Source organism: Rhinolophus ferrumequinum, chromosome 10 (genome assembly GCF_004115265.2).
Source record: "Rhinolophus ferrumequinum isolate MPI-CBG mRhiFer1 chromosome 10, mRhiFer1_v1.p, whole genome shotgun sequence".
NCBI classification, from domain to species: Eukaryota; Metazoa; Chordata; class Mammalia; order Chiroptera; family Rhinolophidae; genus Rhinolophus; species Rhinolophus ferrumequinum.
In genome coordinates this window covers 86,115,510-86,132,516 of record NC_046293.1, presented here as the reverse complement: position 1 = coordinate 86,132,516, position 17,007 = coordinate 86,115,510, and the positions used below count along the sequence as shown (strand labels likewise).

Here is a 17,007-nt window from a genome sequence, read left to right as displayed (position 1 = left end):
GGCGGGGATGTGATGGCCTGATGGAGGGGGTAAGGCTTTGTCTGTGAACATACTTCTGAGCACGTGGTACTGTGCTGGGTTCAGGAGCCACCCATTCAGGAAAGACATGGACAATCTAACTCAAAGCTCATAACCCCTTTGAGAATCTGCTGCAAGCTATGGACTGTTTCCAGGAAAACATATACATACATGCACCTATGTGCAAAGTTTTACTTACAATTTCAGAGGCATTTTGGATCCTAGATTAAATCTTTCTGAACTACATAATACCAGTGAGGAGAAAAAGGAGACAGGAATCCTGGCTCCCTGCTCTAAGCTCCAACTGAATGGAACTACATGTAATTCTACAAAAGGCCATGCCACCTCCTTCCTCAGGCACGTCTGTAGGTATTGTTCCCCCTCCTCCCACCTCTTTCAGGCCACGTGCAAAGTGTTCCTCCAGCCTTATATATTGTCTTCTTCAAAAAGCCACCTGTGACTCCACAGGACTAGGATGGGTGATTCCTCCGTGTGTTCTCAGGGCCCCTCCCATAGGCCTTGTCTCATTATCTTTTCTAATTACCTGCTCACTTGCTTCTTTTCATCACTAGACTGTGGGCTGGAAGGGCCTTGGTTTTGTTTGTTGTTTTCTCTCTAGCATCTAGCACAGTGCCTGGAGCCTTGCAGGCACTCAAGAAATGCTTGCAGAGCAAATCAAAGATGGGCAGGCCTGCAGGTATTGGCTTGGAGAGGCGAATCTAGAGAAAAGATGATGCTGTGTTCATGAGAAAGAGGAAGTAGACTTGTTCAGTATCTTCAGGAGGGCAGAACGAAGACCAGTCGCTGGAGATCAAGGAGTTTGACTTAGTATAAGGGGCAGGGGGAGGACTTTCTAACAATCTAATGGCTTAAGCTGTCCTACAAAAGCTGGGCAGCCTGGCAAGGTGGTGAGCTCTCTGTTAATGGTAGTCACCAAGCAAAGCATCTAGCAAGTATAATTGTCGTGCGGGGTGTCAGGCGGGGTCTCTGGTCCCACTCCCCACACAAGAACGCAGGACATGGTGAGGCCAAAAAGGAACACCCACGGAGCCATAGGTAGGGGAGTCATACCACTGTACTCTCGCTGGCGGCTGGGTTGGAGACACAGGAACCAGGAGCAACACAATTCTCAACCCTCACTGTGCCGCTTGCAGACTCAGCCACCATCTTCTTGCTAGCCCCCCCTTTTTCCTGCTAGCCTAGCCATGGCAGTTATATTCATGGCTAATGGCTCACTGGTTACAGCTGACGGCCAACTAGCCACAGCTGATGGCCATTTGATCACAGTCGATGGCCATTTACTACCTGAGCCAGCACCTTTCTACGTGAGGCCGAGAGCCTGGAAACTGCTTTTTGGGGCTCTGTCCCCACATTAGTTGTAGGACTTTTGCCCACCTATACTTCAGGAGATTCACAATGATGGTTATTATGTAGTTTAGTTGTCATTTTGATGCTGTGAGAGGAGATAAGCACAGCATTTACCCATTCTGCCATCTTGACCAGACATCTTCAAGCAAACTTTTTATGACAGTATATACTGAAATCTAGTTGGAGGAGGTCATGGAGAGGATATGGGTAAAGATTGTCTGGGAGCTGAACTCTGGCTTTTAAAAAACCCAGGATATCGTGGGACCTGGGCTATCATGAGCAAGAATTTTTTTTTAATCATGATTGTAAATTGGATTTTATCAAATGTTTTTTCTGTGCCAATTTATGTAATCATGTTTTTTCTTCTTTGGCTTGTTGATATGAAGATTACGTTGGTCAAATTTCAAATGTTAAACAGCCTTGCATACCAGGAATAAGTCACATTTAGTCATGGTGTGCTAGTATATTTTGTTAAAGATTTTTGTGTCTAAGTTCATTAGAGATAATGGTCTGCAGCTTTTTTTTTTTCCTTTTATACTGTCTTTGGTTTTAGTACTGGCTTTTAAAATGAGTTGGGAAGTGTTTCCTCTTCCTGTTGATAAAATTTATCTTTTTGACAAAAAATTGCAGAATAGATTAATTTCTGGGAGAGGCATTGTCTGGAAGAGATTTTCTGGAAAAGATTGATTTAAATTGGTGTTACTCCTTTAAATGTTTAGTATACTTTTTCAGTAAAACCATCCCGGCCTGGAGAATTCTTTTCAGGAGCTTTTAAATTATGAATTGAAAAAAAAAATTAATGGTATACGGCTATTCAGATGATTTGTTTTGAGTTTTTGTGATTATTTATATTTGTTTTGGTGGTTTATGATTTTTGAGGAATTGACTCCTTTCTTTAAGTTTATGAGTAGAGACTTATTTGTAACATTTATTTATTTATATTGAGATACAATCAACATATAACATTATATTAGTTTCAGGTATACAACACAACATCCATAATTTATTATATACTGCAAAATGATCACCACAGTAATGGGTTTAGTTAGAACCCATCACCACATATGCTTGCAGAAATTTTTTTCTTATGATGAGAACTTTAAGATCTATTCTCTTAGCAACTTTAAAAGGGATTTTACATAGTAAATTCTCTTAAGCATTACACACTGTATTTATAAATTTAACACATTAAATTTCTCTTTTTAAGAATTTCAATTATCTGATTTTAAATGGAATGATTTTTAAGTTTTCTTAAGTGTTCAAAAGCATGCGCTATCCAGTAAAATTTCAACATAAAATAACAGATTTAATTATTAAATTACACATTTTAAAATTGGTATTACAAGATTAATCAGTAAGACAATTTTTCTTAAACATAACAAGTACTTAAAAATAGTAATACACATAGAATCTTTAACAAATACTATGTGTTTGATTCTCTTAATATCTGTACTTCATTCTAAATCTCCTGGAAATTAAAGCTGTTACATACACTGAAGAAACAATTATGACATCCTAAACACTTTGAAGGTTGTCTTTTCAAGAGAATTTGGAAGATCACTTTCTCAGGTGGCTGAAGTTGCTGATAGAATACAGATGGTGGCTGGGTGAGACCTGGAGCTGCAGTAAATCCAGGGGGATTCTGGCCACCACTCTTGTGTCCAGGTTGGATCTCATTTTATGATCACTTGTCAAGAACTTCAAAAGTTAAAGATGGAGGTGATAATGCAGTTCTGGTGTTTCCTGATTTTAGCCAGTTTTAAGTCAATTCATTGTATCTAAGCCTTTCATATCCATCTGATCTATTAGGACCACAATTCTTTCAGATATAAACATGATAGTTGATTGACAGTTGGGACCCTTTTGTGCTCTATTTACTTTATAGACACTACTTACACATTGATACTACTTAAAAATTACCAAAGATATTTCTCAGAATTGAGAGGGAGGTAAAACTAGATAATCCCTTTGTTTTCTTCCAATTTCATGATTAACGTTTTGAGCCAACCAGAGAAGGTTATGACTTTCAAAGACCACAAGAGAGATATTGGCATTGGCTGAGAAGTGACTCGATTTGAGGAGATGAGGCATATTTGAGATATCTGAATTTGGAGATGAGGAGCAGAGTTGAGAGTAGAGATGCAGCTGAAAGTGGGGAGAATGTGGGTGAAAGTCACTGTTCAGAAGTCTTTCGGATAGAGTGACAGCTCGGGACACAAAGAGAATCTTTGGGAGAAGTAGTGAGAAGAGGGACACCACTTGTAGTCAGGGTTCAAGAAGAGCAAGAGCCCTGTAAGGGGAGTGCTCTCCCCTGTTACTGGTGGACATAGTTCCAGGAAGCAATTTAGCTCTCTAAAACCCTGACACTGATCAGAACCCCAAAACTAATTATGTCCCATTTTAAAGGCACATAGATTAGTGCCTTTAAATCTTAAGATATTAAATTAATATCTTAATTTAAGGAATAATATAAAATGTAGGTCAAGATTCATATAGAAAATATCTTAATATTTATCATAGCAAAATACTAGGAAAAAAATTAAACATCCAACGGTAGGGGAGATTTTTGTTCATCCCTTGGACTGAATATGATAGTCATTCAAATTGCTCTCAGAAAGTATATTTTCAAAAAAATAATTAATGGGGCTGGCCTGGTGGCTTAGGCAGTTGGAGCTCCGTGCTCCTAACACCAAAGGCTGCCGGTTCGATTCCCACATGGGCCAGTGGGCTCTCAACCCCAAGGTTGCCGGTTTGACTCCCGCAAGGGATGGTGGCCTCCGCCCCCTGCAACTAACAACGGCAACTGAACCTGGAGCTGAGCTGCGCCCTCTACAACTAAGATTGAAAGAACAACAACTTAAGTTGGAAAAAGTCCTGGAAATACACACTGTTCCCCAATAAAGTCCTGTTCCCCTTCCCCAATAAAATCTTTACAAGTAATAATAATAATTAATGAATTTGGAAAATTTATGAATTTATTAAATTAATGAAATTGGAAACTGTACAATGATATAACATTAAATTTAAAGAACAGAATATAAAAATTACATATACAATGTTATCCCATTATGACTGCTTCTAATTTTAAAAATATGTTTTCCAAGTTAAAAAATAACCACATATTCCCTTTGTAAAAATGAAAAAGAAAGAAAAATCCTTTAAAAGCTGGCAGGCAACACCCCCTAAATAAAAGCCAAAGCAAAAATTGACAAGATCCAGAGGAATACAATGTAAAAGAAACCAGAGAAGAGTCTGAAGAGGATGTAAGAAACTCAGCCAAAGCACATGTCACTTGGAGGTGACGAGAAAATAGATAAAGGCTATAGTGACTCTCTCAGGAAGGTCAATAAATTATAGTAACCAAGATTTATTGAGTACATATTATGTACCAGGCACTGGGTCAAACAGGATCTACTTTAAGTCTTTACATAAATTTTATAAGAGAAGTATTGTCATTATCTCTTCTTCACCTATGAAGTAACTAAAGCACAGAGAAGTCAAATAATATTCCCCAGGTCAAACAGCATATGAAATGTTTAGGAGTCTAACAAAGAATCTCATTAGCTTTCTGTTATTGCCTTGCTGCTTAGGACGTTTGATTCTGAAAGCAAGAAAAATACTGAATGTTGGTTTGAAAGGAAGGTAGAGTTGGGGTGTTTCTTTCCCCTCTTCTAACATTGGGGCATTTGGGTCTATTTGAAGTGAAGAGAAGAGGAAGCTGCCAAGAGGGAGAAATAAGCGGATATTAGACAGCAAGCAGGTCCCTCGTGTTAGGTGCATCCAGGACGGGCGTGCTCAGCGCACCGGGGCTGCTGGCGGTAGAGGCCGAAGCTGGGCAGCTCCTCTGAGACCGTCCACGAGCAGCATCCGAGCTGTGCCCACGGCTTCCGGGTGAGGGGCTGCATTGACTGGAAGTGTGGTCTTCTTGACAAAGTGAAAAATAAAGGCATTTAGTGAAAGTGAGCATCAGGGGGTAAAGCGTGCTGAGGCGGCCTGGGGGAGCGACCCTGAGCAGCAAGCCAGTGCTGAGGCCAGAGCGCTGCAGGCACATTTGTGGGCCAGGCACAAATGTGGTCTGGAAGCTGGGCCCCGGGGGGGCTGGGGGGGAGTTCAAGAATAAGGAGAGCTGCCCTGAATGATGACACTGGATGGAGGCACCCCAGGTGAGGGGGGCGCAGAGGGAGTCCAGTGCAGCCAGTGGCAGGTGAATTTGGGGGAGCAGGGTTGTTGGGGCAGTTTGTGATTGGAAGAGGTGAGAGGTAGGGAGGTGATGGCGAGGGAGGGAGCAGGGATTTGGACATAGAGTTGGTGTACTGTTTGGTGTTAAAACACTTGGTGGCAGGTAACCCAAGATGGAATAGCGAGATCAGGGTTTCTCACTCAATAAATGGAGGCTGATAACTGAGGATGATAGCGAGGGAAAACAAAGGTACCCCTGCACTAAGACAGATGATGAACAGTTATTCCTGCTGAAAGGGGTATAAGGAGTGGGAGGGCTGGACGAAGAGGACAGGCCCAGGACAATGGCATCTCGTTCATTGTTGAGCCAAAGGGATAAGGAGGAAAGAGCTCAGGGGTTTGGAGTTGGCACATGGGAAGAGAAGGAGGACCCCTCCTCCCTCTTCCCCCATTAATGGGGAGAGGCAGAAGCAGAGATGAACTGACATTTATTATACATCTTTTATGTCAGACACAAGATGCTCAATAAATATTAATCTGAATTTTAGCCCTAATATTAACTCTAAACCCATTTTATAGATGAGGAAATCGAGACTTAGACAGGTGAGATAATTTGCCGAAGTCCACTCTGGTTGGACAGGGATTTAACTCAGGTTCTTTAGTTCTAAAGCCCCTAATGTTCCCAGGGTTTCCCAGGGAGGCCCCCACAATGGGAGAGGGAGGGACTGCCCCCAACGTGGTGGAGAAAAAATAGGCTGAGATTCCTGAAAGTAACTTCTGCTCTAGTCCCATCACAGAGCCTCAGTGAAGAGGAAGGGAGAATCCCAGCGGGTTTCATGCGCTCAGGGGTGAAGATGTGAAAAGGACTATCAAGCAGAGAAGGACCGTGGCTCTCCCTGGTGTGTCATGGCTTGTCAGTCATACTGACATGCTGCTTCCATCTCAGGAAGGGCAGATGGTGGGATCAGAACCCAGCACTGCATTGCTTGCTCCCAGATCTGTGGTTAGTTTGCCACAGGGCTAGTAGAGAAAGCATTGGTGGCCTAAGTCTACACTTTGCTTCGTTTGTCCTCTGGATGACTTACAGAGGATTGAGGGACCCCTCAAGCATGTCTCTGAGCATGGCAGGGAGGGTCGGAGGAGGGGGAAGCTGTACTCCTAGGGCATTTCCGTACCTGATTCTGTCTCTCTTCCCATCCAGGGAAGAGCTGTCAGAAACAGAGCCACCCAACGATGTCTGGAGATCAAGAAGGACACTTCCGGTTACTTTGTTCTTGTGCTCCAGACTTGTACCACACAAGGGTGGACAATCCAGCATACCGTCCGAAACTGGGGGGCCAACTAACCTCCAGTGATCCTCAGAAAGCCTCAATTTGGGACACCAGTTCTTGCTGCTGCAATGGCTTCTACTCCCAATGCTGCTCAGAGTGGGGGAGGGGGAGAGAAAGACGTGTGTGTGAGTGTGTGTGTGTGTGTGTTTACTATGACTTCAGCCTGCAACACACAGGATGCAGGGACGTGAGGTCTGTGCATGTGTTGGGGTGTCCTGGCTGGGGAGGGGTGAGGAAACTACAAAGCCTTGCTCCCAGCTTCCCTTGAAAGGTCATGATATATATGAAATGCCATTGTTGGAAACTCCTTGAAATAATTGCCATCATCTGGCTGTCATGTAGGGAGAGAACCAGAGTGGAAGTTTACCTTTGACTTCTGCCAATGCTGTTTATTCTTCATTCCTGACAACTCCTGTGGCCCCCTGCCCCACTCCTGCTCCCCCGACTCATCTCAGAGACTCTCCGCTGCCCTGGGGCTGCCCCATTGGAGAGGCCGGGTCATCATCAGGCAGGCTCTCCGCTGCCCTGGGGCTGCCCCATTGGAGAGGCCGGGTCATCACCAGGCAGGCAGCGTGACAACTATTCAGGTGGTTCCGATTCTCTAAAGGCGTGTTGCTGCTCCCACTCTCTCTTTTCTGGGCTGTCCTGAAAGATACAGCAAATAGACAAGCAACTTTAAAATTTGCTCCATTCATCCCCACACAACAATTGTATTTAGATTATCCAATCTGTCCCCTGTCAGATAGGTCCCAGAGGCCAATGGTAGGAGACACCGCACCTCCACTAATCACAGCTCTGCATAGCGCAGAGACAATGGTCGAAAAACCCAAGCCATCTGCAGCTTTCTTTAAGTAGCTTCTAACCTTTAATAGACTTGATTACCCATTTCCTTCTACTGTCCCTGCAAATAATGGAGAAAATGAGGCTTGAAACAGAGGGACATCACTTGTTGGGATGCAACGGAGAGATTGTAGGAGAAAGGTAAAACCAGGGGTCCTTACTGCTGTCCACTGGGTACATCCTTCCCCCTAGCTGGGGAGGTGGCAGGCATGGCTAGAGCAGCCAATTTGGGCAAGTTCTTGGAGTTTGGGAGTAGGCCCCATAGTAGGAGGGAAGGTAGGATGACCCTGGGTGTGTGTTGTGTTGTGGGGCTCACCTTTCAAATATGAGGTCACAGGGTCCCTTCTTCAAAGGGCCACTTTGCCCTCTTAGTCTCACGTCACGGCTGCTTGGGTGTGAGTCTGCGAATCACTGGGTTTGTTTTAAGCACTTGGCAAGCAAAACACTGTTCATGTTGCACAGAATTAAATCAGCTAAGAATTTTAAAAAGCTTTTAGAAATGCACAAGTCGTAAGTGTGCAGCTTGATACAGTTTTCGCAGTAAGCACCATCCATATCAAGAACTGAAACATCACCACAGATAAGATTTTATCATGAAAAAAATTAAGGAACAGGATAAATGTTCAGCAAATGTATAACTTCTAGCCTCGGCCTAGCAAATTGAAGGGAAAATGCAATTCATAGAAAAGTTTTTTTCAAAAGCATGTATCCAATGGAAAAGTAGACAAAAGACACAATGTCTTGAAACACATAAAGAGATGCTTAACCTCACGCATAGTTAGATAAATGCAAATTAAAACTGTACTGAGATCATCTTTCATTTAACACTGGCAAAAATGAAAAAGTCTGACAACACATTCTGTTGGCAAGATTGTGGGGAACAGGCAATCCATATTTTGATGGTAGGGACGCAAACTGTACAATTCTTTTGGAGAGATATTTGGTGATATCTAAAAAGACTGTATGTTCATTTTCAATTTGTGCCAATAATTCCACCTCTAGGAATTTACATCTCCAAAAAATAAGAACATACTTATGTATGAAGTAATTATTTGCAGTATTGATTATAACTGTAAAATGTTGGAAACAAAGTATGTGCTCAAACATCCATCAACACCCTGGAGTACTCTGCAGCTATGAAAAGAATTAGGAACAGTTCTTTGAACTGATATGGAGTGATTTCCAGTGTGAAAAGGAAAAATGCCATCTATAGTATGTACTTTTTAGGTTAAAAAAACAAGGAAAAATGTATATTTGTTTATTTCTGCAAAATGAAACATAAGGATAAACCAGAAGCTAATGAGGTGGGTTTCCCATGGGGGGGGGGGTGTTTGGAAATAGTGTGGAGAAGCCTGCAGATGGGAACAGGACAGAAGGGATGTGGAGGAAGTGGCACTTCTCAAAATATACATTTTCCCTATAATTTAGACTTGTAGAACCATGTTCTATTTCATACGCTGAAACATAAATACATATAACCAACAACAATTGAGGGAAACCCAAACAAAAACAAGTGAACCTAACTATATTTCTCTAGTCTAAACGAATACACACTCCGTCTAAGCACACACAACATCCAGCATCTGGGTCTCAGTTTCTAAATATTTTCCTGTAAAAGGACTTAGTACTCCTTAGAGAAATAGCCGATTTTAGAGTTGTGTGGCTGAGGAATTTTCCTAAGTTAAAAAATAAGAAACTGCTCAAAGAATGATGGGGACATGTTCAGCAGCCATTTCAGGGGGTTCCCACTGGCCAAATCTTGGACAATTTGAGGATTAAAATAAGTAATGATTTTATACAATAGATTATAATAGATTATAGAATAAAGTAAGAATCTGATAGTTCATATAACTGAATGCATGGATGGATGGATGGATGGATGGATGGATGGATGGATGGATGGATGGATGGATGGACAAGTAAACAGAAAGGAAAACTCTTCTTTATGACAGAATGCCAACTCAAAGTTGTAGGAAGAATTATGGAATTAGAAAATTATTTAGCAACCCACGTGGTTAAAATTGCTTCAGGCAAGAATCGTCAATGGATGTTAAAACTAATGGGTGATGAGAAACAGGATACATACACAGTATCAAAGCAACTCCCCAGAGGATATTTATTAATTACAAAATAGTAATTTCATGGGGAGGAACCTGGCAGACACCATCATAACTAAGTAATCATTTAGCATCACTGGTTACTGAACAAATGGGTATCGTATGCCTCCTGAGACGATGCACCCAGAACAATACCTCATTTCTATGGTATTCTTGACCAAAATCTATAATCTTGAGGAAACATCAGTTAAACCCAAACTGAGGGACAGTCTTTAAAATAAACGGATTGTATGCTTCAGAAATCTCAAAGTCATAAAAGACAGACTGAGGAACTGCCCAGAATAAAGGAGACCAAAGAGACATGACAGCTAAATATAATGTGTGATCTTGGATTGACATCTGGGCCTGAGGGGAAATTATTTTTCCTTTGCTTATAAAAGACAACAGTGGGCAACTGGTGACATTTAAATAAGGCTTGTGGATTAAATAATAGTACTGTATCAATGTTATTTTCCTGATTTTCATCATCGTACTCCAGCTATGTAAGAGAATGTCCTTGATTTTATGAATTACTCATTGGATGATGGATTGGGGTAGGGGAGAGGCAATTATCTCTGAGATTTTATACATATGCATATGTATAAGCAGTGGATTGATGGATGGACGGATGACAGACAGACAGATGGGGCAGAAAATAATAAATGTGGTAAAGGGAATCTGGATGAAAGGTAAAGGGTAGACAAGAATTCTCTGTACTATGTTTGCAACTTTTCTGTGTGTGAAATTGTTTCAAAATAAACAGATTTGAAACACACTCAAACAAAAGTTGCCTGTCTAGCTACACATTAAATATTTCTTCCTGCTAAACTGTAGCTATAAGCGATGCTGCTTAATCGAATTTGGTATTCCATATTCTTTCAGGAAAATGTGTAACTCTCGCGGTCACAGTTAGGATGACGGCAAGCGCTCAGGCTGCCCCCCTGTCCCAGAGGTTCTCAGCTCCCTGCGGCTGCTCTGATGTGTGAGGCAGCCTGTTTGTTCAGGCCAGGATGGTGTTGATTTGCTTCTTTGGCCCTGAAACCACCTATTTGTCCTGTTCTACATGGAATCCGCATCTCTGGTTACCGTCTGCTCTCAGCCCTCACCGGTTAGGACACTGGGAAGATCATCTCAGTGACTTTCTTTAGTCCAGTCAGGAGACTATTTCCTTGTAACCAAGTTAATTTTTCACTGATGCCTCTTTCTCTGAGTTTTGGGAATGTTGGAGCTTATTCTAAGTTCAAGTTACCTTGTAAACAACAGAAACGTGACAGGTTGGTGTACAAGACATCATAAAACCCTAACAGAGAAGTGATTCGGTGGTTGCCCCAGGACTTGGATCTCGGGGACCAAGCTCCTGCCAGCTCTCTTCCTCTGCTCAGACAGTGATAGCCCCTGGGCTGTCTCACAATGCCCATTTCTCTCCCCATCTCACACTGCTTCTGGGTTTCTGGGTGGCCATCCCCGACAGACCCTTCATGGGGCCATGGGAAGAAGCTACACCTGCAAGCATCCTGAAGAAACCTCACTTCACTGTTACAAAATGCTCCTCTCAGCCCTATGGTGGCCCGCTTCTTTCCTGTTTTCATGCCATCTGTCCAAACTAAAGGTACAAAGCAGCTATGTTTGGTCCCCACAAGTTCCCAAAGAAACCCCAGGGATGCAGCTTGGATTTGTCCCTCTCCTCCTTGCACCTGCTGCTTCTCTAGGATTCTGGCCTTTTTCCAAAGGGCAATAGGCCTGGATGGCAGTCGTGCCATCATGACCTTGTTGTCCCTTCTCTCCAGGCCCCAAGCATCCACCACACCAATGCTCTCTTTACGATGAGCAAGTTCCTCATTTGTGCAAAACCTAAGGCATAAGGAGCCAAGAGCTGTGTCATAATAATGTGAGAGTCTAGCAGCTTTAAAGTTCATCTTACAGAGTCCCTTTATTTTACTCGTAATCCATTTTTACAACAGAAAATGTGCTTTGAGCTAATTTCCTCATTTTAAGGAAATTTGTAAAGTCTTTTCACAGAGATTCTGTGAAATAGAGTTAGATCAGTAACGTCACGGTGAGGAATTATCACAGAACTGTTGGATAAAATCAACTTCTCATGACTTCAAATTGTTAATTTTAACAGTTTTGTCCTGCAAACGTTTTGACAAATGTAGTTTCAAGGACCAAACTTGTCTCAAGATTATCCTTGGAATGATAAAAACCAAATTTCTCAATATTATCAGACAGCTGTTCAGCCTCCTTAACAGAAAGACGTAGGCAGAAACATTATCACAACAAGATAAGAAATAGGTATGGTTTTAACTTCCCTGTCTAACAAGTCATACATAACAGCTACGCCAGGGTTTGTCTTTTCCAAGCACCTTGTCAATCTTCCATTTTTTTTTTTCCTTTTAAGTGTGTTTTTTTTCCAGGCCCCTTCAGCTCCAAGTCAAGTAGCTGTTTCAATCTAGTTGAGGAGCGCACAGCTCCCAGTGGCCCATGTAGGGATTGAACCGGCAACCTTGGTGTTATGAGCACCACGCTCTAACCAGCGGAGCTAACCAGCCGGCCCCCAATCTTCTCCCATTCTTTAAAGGTTTTTCATTAACTACTGAATGAGTCTCGCGGCTTCTGCTTCTAATATATTTTCTAGCCAAGAATAACTTGAAGAAGATGGGCTTATGCTTTGCTGTTTTCACAGGTGAGTTGTCCTGGGACTGGCTGCAGCCCCGAAGTCCCAGCTACACCCCCTTCATCAAGCTCTCTACTGCTGCTTCCAGAGAGACTGCTGCTAGGCCTTCCCCACTGTACCTGCAGCATTTCTAGTATTTCCATATGAGGATTCCTCCCCAGCATTGCTTGGGAAATTTCTGTTTTTTCCAAATTCCAAATTTCAAGATAAATCCATTGAGAAATTAGGAAAACAAAAAAGAGCTCCATTATTCTCCTGCAAGAATTAAAGCTTTGCGAGTAATGTAGAGACGTTACTGGTTTGAAGGAACCCTTTGAAGTCCAAGAACTTGAGAACAGGAAACAGGGACACACAGAGTCCAAGGTTAAGGGTGATATTTTTGGAAACCAGGACAGCAGGAGGCAGAATAAAAAAGCAGTCAAGATCTAATTCGTTAGTTGTAAGTGTGTTTGTGACTCACCTGCCTCTCATGGTGAGTAATTGTTGCAAATAACAGATACATATTAATAAGCTTTTGTGCATAGTGTACTTGATACATATCTTATGAATGATGCTCTAAGAAATAACAAGTTTTGGAAGCAAAACATGTCCTGAAATGGGCAATTTCAACATATGATTCTGACCAGTGCTATTAACCTAGTTAACCTGTTACCAGGCGATCTGAATGCTACATCTTTTGAATGTTACATAGTAATGTTTGCTGGTGTTTCCTAGTGTTTGAGTATTTGCTGTAGACTAATTTTTGGGTAAATATTACTAAACTTAATACTTCTTATTTATTAAACAACTTTTTAGATATCTACAATAATGGGTAAAGAGAAGAATTAATTTTGGAACTACTTAAAGAATAACATGATTTGGGGGAATTCCTGAAAATTCCTGAGAGTTCTGACTTTGGTTCCTGAATTCTAAAATACCTGTTGAGAAACTGCTGGGACTACAACCTTAACATTGCTGACACCTATTGCATCGTCTCCCCCAATTTATTGCTTGGCGTTCTCCACCAAACAATCAATCAAACAGGTTTCCTTTATAAAATTTTTGTCCTTTTCCCATATTTTTTACCAAGTTTTTTTTTTTAAACTGCGTTATTGAGTGTGACTGACATGTAAAAAGCTGTACATATTTAATGTACACAACTCGATGCGTTTGGGGATGTACGTCCATAAAACCATCCCCACCACCAAGGCCATAAACACATGTATCATCTTCCAAGGTTTCCTCTTGGCCCCTTTATTCCTGTTATTTGTGTGTTTGTGTGTGTGTGTGTGTGTGTGTGTGTGTGTGTGTGTGTTAAGCATACTTATCATAAGATTTACTCTCTTAGAAAATTTTAAGTAAACAGTACACTATTGTGAGCTATGGGCACTAGGCTGTATAGTAGATCCCCAGAACTCACTCATCTTGCATAACTAAAACTTTGTGCCCTTTGACCATCATCTCCTCTTTTCCCCCTCTCCTGACCCCAGGGAGCCAAAATTCCAGTCTCTGTCTCTATGAGTTTGACTATTTTTAGATTCCACATATAAATGAGATCATACAGTATTTGTCTTTCTGTGTCTGGCTTATTTCACTTAATATAATGTCTTCCAGGTCCATCTGTGTTGTTGCAAATTTGCTACATGTTTTTGATCTAAAATGCTTTTATTTTGCCTTCATTCTTAAAGAATGTCTTTGTCTTCTTCCTCTTCCTTTTCTTCTCCTTCTCCTTTTCCTTCTCTTTTTCCTTCTCCTTCTTCTTCTTTTTTTTTTTTTTTTTACCAAGTGTTTTTAAATGCTTTGACAAGATCGTTTCCCAGCAGTCTTTTCTTCTTACGTCTGTGTGCGTGTTCTGTGGTTGGCATGAAGTTATGGCTGGATGGACAGCAGCCTGGACAGTGTCTGTGGGCTCCTACGGGGCACAGTGGTTCTCAGGGTTGTAATAATCTTCAACAATTACTTCCCAGTGACTTTTAATCTTCATGAGCTTCTGTCCAGGGTAGGGGAGTTTTGCTGGAGAAGGAATTCTCTGAGGAGGAGTAGAACTTGTACTTTCCCTGTGTCCTCTGACCCATGGGGAAAACAGGAAAACCTAGGAATATGGGTTACAGTACCAATGGCAATGACAGAAGTCCACGAGCAGCACAACACTCTAGCACCACAATCCATGGAACTCCTTTCTCCCAGAAGTCTCACCCCAGCCCTGTGAAGGAACCCCTACACTGCTGCTAGAATCTTTCCTCACAGATTGGTAGAGGGTGCAGGGGGTGGGAGGGTTGCCACCGATTCTGTGGTACAGAAGGTCTAGGCTCAGAGGCTTTGTTTTCTAAGCCTTGGGTCCTGACACTCTGATGAGGGCTTAGGTTCCCAGTCGGAGCTGGACACTCGTTCCCGGGCAGGGCTGCTGCTCTGGGGACTGGCTACCCACCAGGGCTCGTTTTGCTCTCCTGGGCTGGAACACTGCACTCCCGAGTTGCCCAGCATGGCTTAGGGAACAGGGGAGACAGACTGAGGGTATAGGAAAGCATTGGCTCAGGGGCAACAGAGGCGGCAACGGTAAAGTCAGTCTGAGTGATGGAGGATGCTGCAGGCTTGGTGTGGATGCATGGGTACCAGCGGTGCCGGCTGTGGTACCAGGTGCCGTAGCACATGGTGGCCAGGGCAGCAGATCCTGCAGGTGATGGAAGGGGTGGATGGGCAGAGCCTATTCCTGCTTCCAGTAGCTGCTGCTGGAGATCCCAGTGGTGCCAGATGGCCCTCAGGGAACTGTATTAATGGCAGGTAGTGGCTCAGTGTGCAAATGATGATGGCTAAACCTGGGATTGGCCAGGTGGGGTGAAAGAGCCAGGAGAAAAGGCCCTCTATCTGCAGCTGCGCTGCTCTCATCCCGCTCCCTGCAGGGGGGCTCTGGTTTTCTCACTGTGCCTGTGGGATTTTCTTCTCTCTCTCCTCAGATGTTAGGATCTTTGCATCTGGGATTAATTCAGCTTCAGAGGGGCAGGCACTGGTTGCTATTGATCAATGGGGTAACCTGCTCTTGTGCATCTTCCTGTTCCGTCAGAAGGGAGCCAGAGGCGGTCTTTCCTCATAAACACTTTGCCCTATGGATCTTTAATCACGGACGGGCTGTTTTCCATAGAGGATTTTTCTTTGGGGTCCTATCCCCACCCTTCGGATCTTGGAAACAGCTCAGTAAACAGAGTAACGTCCTACCCATGAGACTCACCTTTCTCCATTAAAGCCCTTGTGAGCAGAGAAGATTTCTTTACACCCTAATAGGAAACACCCCTAAAAAGTGAAGGCGTCTCTTCTGCTTTACCCCTACTACTGTGAACTCTTTATAGCCAAATTCTCTTAGAGAGAGAGGGAGGGGTTGAAGAGAGAGAGAGAGAGAGAGAGAGAGAGAGAGAGAGAGAGAGAGATTGAGAGAGAGAGAGCGCTCCATCAGTTTAGGGCAATATCCAGAGCCTGGGCAGAAGCCATTCCACTGAGGCCGCCCAGAACTGCTGTCCAAGTGAGACTCAACGGCCAACACAGCAGATCCCTGGCCATCTTGAGTTTTTCCAAACATCCTGTTTATGTATAGAGGGGTTTGGAAAAATAAAAGCAGTCCAGGGCCAGTTCCATCCAGAAGACAAGGAAGGGAGGTTTTTAAGGAAGCAGCTGAGGCCCCAGGGGGAGGGTGGCTGTGGTCAGGTTGGGTCTCTTTGGGCAAAGCGACCAGTTGGCCAGTTACTCCCTGAACGCAATATGGTAGAATAAACAGGCAACTGTTATGAAATCCAGCTTGCCCTGGCCCTAGATGGGAGCGGTCTGGCAAATCCAGCAGTGGACAGACTTCATCTCAGACACGCTTTCAGTAAGGTACCCAGCGAGCTCTCTGCCAGCACTCTAGTCTGTCTCCCCCCCAACCGTAGGTCTTTTTGGCTCCAGACAAGATCAAAGATTCTGGCTCATCTTGGCCAGAGGCCTCAGACAGAGGGATTTGTAGGAGTCTTTTCATTTTGGGCTCCTGGTTGCTGGAATTCGAAAATCTGGCTGTGAACACTTATTGCAGGCCAACTGTTGGCACCAGTGTTTTAACAAGGATCAACTTCTACCCCTCCCCCGCCCCCTTTCAAGTCAAATATGGAAACACTCCATTTGGCAGTTCTTTTCCCTGAAATAGGAACAAGAAGGGAGACAAATATCCCATTTTAAAAGAGAAAACTTTGGAGTGAATCAAGGATTCTCTTATAATGTTATTTTAATAAGTAATACCTTCAACTCTGTCACCACACGCTGGCTATTTGTGGTTATAAATGGGCCTCTAGATCAGGGGATGCAAGTTGTTCTAAAGTCACCACTAAATTCTAAAACACAGTGTATTAAAGATGGGGGAGAGGGAGAGAGAGAGAGAGAAGCTACATCCATGAATAGAAAATTCCAGGTAAATAAATCCCTGCAGGGGTGACAGCTCCGTTTACCTTGAGACTGGGCGTTTCCTCTTGGGTCTGGAGGGGACCTTGTAACACAGTGTTTT

General features: G+C 43.0%; 1 protein-coding gene across 9 annotated transcripts in view; it reads left to right on the top strand.

Moving 5' to 3' along the window:
• The window catches only part of GALNT8 (polypeptide N-acetylgalactosaminyltransferase 8), an 83,644-nt gene that overhangs the window by 47,728 nt on the left and 18,909 nt on the right, over nt 1-17,007 (top strand). For 3 of the 9 annotated variants that reach the window (XM_033117985.1, XM_033117990.1, XM_033117991.1), the window contains one exon: nt 6,767-7,037. The exons of 4 other annotated variants lie outside the window; for them this stretch is intronic. In XM_033117985.1, the coding sequence (XP_032973876.1) occupies nt 6,767-6,910 (144 nt within the window). In that variant the 3' untranslated portion in view covers nt 6,911-7,037. Of the gene's footprint in view, nt 1-6,351; nt 6,743-6,766; nt 7,038-17,007 lie in introns of those variants that run through there. 2 more of the 9 variants (XM_033117987.1, XM_033117986.1) reach the window with 2 other exon arrangements.